This window comes from Apaloderma vittatum, unplaced genomic scaffold, assembly GCF_000703405.1.
Source record: "Apaloderma vittatum isolate BGI_N311 unplaced genomic scaffold, ASM70340v1 scaffold39194, whole genome shotgun sequence".
NCBI lineage: Eukaryota > Metazoa > Chordata > Aves > Trogoniformes > Trogonidae > Apaloderma > Apaloderma vittatum.
The window spans coordinates 1,040-6,233 of NW_009711669.1; the positions used below are offsets into that span (position 1 = coordinate 1,040).

The 5,194-nt window shown below is 56.2% G+C and overlaps 1 protein-coding gene across 1 annotated transcript; it reads right to left on the bottom strand.

Moving 5' to 3' along the window:
• Positions 1 to 5: 5 nt before the first annotated feature.
• On the bottom strand, positions 6 to 4,705 carry LOC104272648 (extracellular serine/threonine protein kinase FAM20C-like; the record flags this gene model as incomplete). The annotated part of the gene is made up of 9 exons (XM_009867702.1): positions 4,317 to 4,705; positions 2,648 to 2,823; positions 2,477 to 2,555; positions 1,941 to 2,033; positions 1,658 to 1,773; positions 1,180 to 1,360; positions 938 to 1,047; positions 178 to 259; positions 6 to 36 (listed from the first exon to the last, which is right to left on the bottom strand). Coding segments are annotated over exons 1-9 (1,257 nt in total), but the record flags the coding sequence as incomplete, so codon positions are not given.
• Positions 4,706 to 5,194: the final 489 nt, after the last annotated feature.

Here is a 5,194-nt window from a genome sequence, read left to right on the forward strand (position 1 = left end):
AGGATGGATGGTTCGTCACGCGAGTGTGTGCCGAAACTGAGGGGGAAGAAGTCCACCGGGTTGGGGTCAGGGCAGCACCGCCCCATGGCCCAGAGCCCAAGTCAGGATGCATTTTGGCAAGGCCCACCATCTCCGCCCTACTCCTTTGCAGGGATTGCTTCCCTTTCCCCATTTTACCCGCGGCCGTTGTCCAGGTGGAGCAGGAAAGTGTCATTCCCAAATTTCTCAAAGGTCTCGTAGTGGTGCCGGTCCATGTTGCCTGTGGTTGGGTGAGAAATTTGCCATTGAGTGGTGTGCCCAGAGGTGGGAACAGGGACACAAAGCCCCCTCCCGGTACAAGATTGAAACCCAGAGAGTAGGAAAAAGGACTGTGGGCACCTCTAATGTGCTCATTTGGTGGCCATGGCTGGGGGGAGTCACCTGAGCAGAGCCCCCAGGGCCTCCAGACCCTTTCTCATCCCAGCAGCCCCATGGAAGAATGGCAGCAGCAAATAGAGCAGAAGTAATGGCAAAGGCACGTCTGGGCAACTGAGGACGTGGAGACGGGAAGCTCTCCAAGTCAGATGATGGTGGGGAAACACCACGGGAAGGAAGGAGTGGCCCTGGAGATGGGACAGGCAGTGCAGGGAGCTGGGGAACATCACTGCCAGCCCCAGCACCCCAGAAGCTGCGTGTGGAAGCTTGCTGAGAGGTGCTTCCTTCCCGTGCCTGGGGTGCTCAGCTGGGATCTCCCCAGCATCTCTCGTCCTCTGGCCTCTGCCTAGGATGTGACCTAACAGCACAGCCCTTTCTCCAGTTTTGGGTAGCACCCAGCTCTCCGCAGCCTGAGCGTTGGTTTGGCTGCGGCCAAACTTGGGGCACGGTACCACAGAGCCCTTCGGGTGTCCTAGTCCCGAGGGTCCCCCGGAGGCCTCAGCACCGGCACGGTGAGGCTCACCCATAAGGAAATCGAGGATCGTCATATCGATGAGGTCGAGGAGGCGATGGCCCCTGTCGTAAGGCGGTGTCTCTCGCACCTGACTGCAGTAGTTGGGGGTCAGCTCCCACCTGTGGGCAGAGGCCAGGAGGGGTGACAGGGCCATGAGAATGGCCTTGGTGCCGCCCCCTCCTGTCCCATGGCTCAGCTGCCCCATGGCTCCCATTTTCCCACCGTGCCCCCTGCCCCTTGCCCCAGCTCACTCAGCCTTCTTGCTCTTGTGGTAGGAGCGGCGCCAGGGACTGCGCCAGGAGCGACGCTTGGCTAAGGTCTTGTCGGGCAGCAGGGCGGCCATGGAGCCCTCCAACTGGTCTGGCTTGCCACAGAGGGCGTGTTCAGTGGAGCAGTAGTATGAGCACTCCCCATAGAAGCAGACATTGCCCCCTGGAGGTGGGGACAAAGCAAAGAAGAGCAGGAAGGCAACAAGCCTGCTACCCCCATTCAGGGTGGTTTCAGCAGGTGGGCTGGGTGAGGATGGTCCATGCATCATGGCCACCACCAAAGCAATGGCAAGGTAGGCCTTGAGGAGCAGAGTGCTGCTGCACAGGACCCTTGGTGGGAGCTGGAGCAGCTCCAAAGATGGTTTGCCCCAGTGCAGGGAGAACCAGGGCAGGAGCAGCTGGCTCCAGGTAAGCTCCATGCAAGTGGCCACAGGAGAGGATGGACAGCATGAAAGCTCACCTGGGGAGATGAAAAAAGTCTTGGCCAGTTTCTTGTCTGTGGTGATGTCACGAATCTCCTTCGTTATATTGACCAAACGGCCAGAAACTGGGGGGATTCGACGGAAATCCAAGATCCTGAAACTCAGAATTTGGAAATGTTTCTTGCTGAACCCAGCTGGTTTTCACAGCGAGTTATTAAGACCATAGTGAGGCACAGGGAGGAAGAGGAGGGATGAAGGAGCAGTTTCTCTGCCACTTCACTGTCACAGGTAGACAGAGATGGGTGCAAAGTTTGTGCTCACCTGTCCAGGTGGAAGGCTGCAATCTCTGCGTTGTGCCGCTCATAGTCTGAGAAGTAGAAGAAGTCCACGGGGGTCTCTTGGTCCCGGGTCTGCCTGGCAGGAGAGGGGATGGATGGGGTCACCTCGAGCACGGACTTGGCTCAGTACCACCCTTCAGCTTTGTCCCTGGTGCCACTGGAGATACAGCCACACTCAGTCTCCTCCAGCCACTCCATACTCGGTGGTGTGGTTCCAAACCCTCCAACCAGGCTCCCACACAACTCTCGCTCCCAGCCTAAAAGACCACGGACCGTCTTCTTTCCACCACTGGAGGTCACTACGTCATCACAAGCTGAGCCCAGATTGCAGCAAGCACCACCAGGGAAGGCAGGGAGAAGAAGATAATCCCACCCGCCTCAATTTTGGGGTAGGGGTGCTGAAGCAAAGCAGCGCACAAAGCATTTTTGCATTTCTCCTCCAGTGGTCTCCCCTGGCCACTTCTTGCCACCGAATGAGACCATGTGGGTGGGACATGGGGTTGTCCCTGTTCTACTCACTTCATGGGCTTGAAGAGGGCCTGCCCGTAGTTTGAGAACGTCATGATGAGCTTGAGCTGGGTTCCACCGGACTTCTGAACTGAAAGGGGGCACATGGGGATGAGGGAGGTGAGTGGTAGAGTAGGGGTGCAGGCAGGGGTGCGGGCAGGGGTGCAGGCAGGGAGGTGGTACCCGAGGTGACGATCTTCTTCATAGCCAAGTCCTGGAGGAGGGTGGGCATCAGGGGGTCCCGGCGGGGGTACAGCTCATAGCGGTTGATGCCGACGTGGAATTTGAGCCAGGAGGGGTAGGTGTCGTAGGCCGTCTTCCCTGTCGGAAGGAGCGTCTCGGCTTTACTGCTGCTGACCCTGCAGCCCGGCAGCCACCACCACCCCAACAACAACAACAGTGTTTAGTTGGGATGGGACAGGGCAGGTCCTGTGTCCCCAGGTCCTTCCCAGGAGCTGGTGCATTGAGGGTAAGGTAGAGGGGAAGGCCCAGAACAAGCCCTGGATGGTGGCAAACCCCCCTGCCCCATGTACCCTCCATGGGGCTCCTGGCACCTGGGCACATCCCACCCATGACTGGTGGCCAGGAAGAACCACCAGCGTGGTCGGAGGGGACTTGGTGTCTTTCCTTGCATGCCCCATGGAAAATCCTAAGGCTGATCCTGCTCCTCTCATCCGTGCCTTTATTCCCCTGCTGGAAAAGCTCATCTTGTTGCTTTTCCCCAGGGGAACAGCTCCTGGGAATACAACTGGCTACACCCCACTATGTGCTTGCTGGTGACACACACACGTCTGTAAAACAGGGCTGGAGGAACAGGGGCTCCCCAGCCACCCCCAGCATCAACCTGAACTCCCACTCTTAATGTTCAGTTTTCCCTTGGATGTGTTTATCACACACCCTGGGTTTCTCCAGGGTGGGAGTTGAGTTTGGGTTAGCACTGTCCCTGCCTCTATGCCTCCAGTAGTTTGTTGGCATTCAAGGGGCTCCTGGGATATCTTTCCCCCCTCCACACCAGCACCCACTTGCACTGCAATGGCACAGTCCAGCTCAGGGCATCTATAACCTAAATCCACATCTCGCTAGGAAAAATGCAGATCATGCCCCGATTGATCAAACCAGACCCATCTGCCTTGGTTATCCATAGGCAAGGTGGTCCTCAGAGACAAGGCAAATGCCCATTTGTGGAAACCAGCTCTTAAACCAGCTTTTGTTCTCTCCCAGTTTTAGCAGCCACCACGTTTGGAAGGTGTGCTTTCTGTAAGGAAGCTGCTACGTGTTACTGACGCTAAAGCTTTTAATATCTTCCCTCCTAATTAGAGGTTAGTAGTCCAGTGATAAAAATAGGCAGCCGACAGCGGTGAGATCACCATACGGCTGAGCCTGAAGAGGTCAGGTGATGTCCTGCAAAATGCAGAATGGGAACAGTCTCACAGCCAGAGGAAACCTATACTGTGGGCTTTGCATCTCCAGCATGTCAGGAGAGGGGGATAAAACTGGTTAGAAATCTAGAGTGGGGACCTTCTCATATATACAGAGTGAGACCAAAGGCTGGAGTTTGCATTGAGGAAGGAAAGGAGGTGAGGAGGTGACCTAAAAGATACTCTACATAATACTATGAATAATTTGAGAATCTCCTTTCGCTTTGCCATGTGCTACAGGCTTGCAGACAGCAGCACAGAAGTTCAGGGCTGAGAGACAATTTGAGGCACAAGAAGAGCACGTTCAGCAAATGGGGCCCCTCCGGGGTGGGATGCTGATCTGCACAAGGCAATGACATGTTTCCTCATCGACGCTTGTCCCCCCAAACCCACATATCCCCCCAAAACAAGCCAGGGCTGATCTCACTCCTCACCATTCATCACTCCCGCTGCTGCGCAGGCTGAACTTCTCTGTGGGGTTGACGACAAACAGCTTGTCTTTCTCTGTCACCTCTGGAAGGGGGATGTTGTAAAGAGGATGCTCAAAGAGCGCCGCCAGCTTTGATCCCTCCTTCTGCCCCATGTTCCCCTCTCTGTTCCGGCGCTGATCCAACAGCTCTCCAGCCCTTGCTTGCGACCTCCTTCCCTGCAACTGGGAGCTCTTCTCCAAGGAGCCGTTGCTGCCGCTGAAATCCTGAAGGATTCGCAGGCTCAGCTTTTTGGGGCTGGCCAGCACGGGGCTGCCTGTTGGGATTCCCGAGTCTTTTGGTGTTTTCGCATCGCAGCCGCAGCGCCTGCGGGCTGTAGGGAGAGCCAAATCCATTGCCAGGTGCACCAGCAGGGCCAAGAGCAAGAGAAAGAGGAGGCTGACTTTAAATTTCCTATGGAAAAGTGTTTGCAGCTGGCGTCGCATCCTTCCTCGCCCAAGATGCTCAGCAAGGGCTGGGCACCCACCCGGGGCTACAAGAGAGTTGGTGCAGCTGAAGCCTCTGTGCAAAAATAGGAGTGAGGTGTCCTGGATTTAGAACATCACAGCAAAAGAGCAACAGGTGCAAGGGCAGAGTCGCAGGAAAGATCTGTCACCTTGCAGGGTCCCCTGACAGCAGGATAGGAGGTTGCAGCGGGGTTTATTACTGCTGATAAGGGGCGAACTGGCACTGCCAAGGTTAGCATGAACGGGGCAAGTTCCAAATCAATAGCCACAAGGCTGGCTCGGGGACAGCAATGGCTGCAAATAAACCCTGTGCCGTCCTGTCCCTCCATGCTGTCACCCACATCGGGCTACAGAACATTTCTTGGTAACACAGGGCGG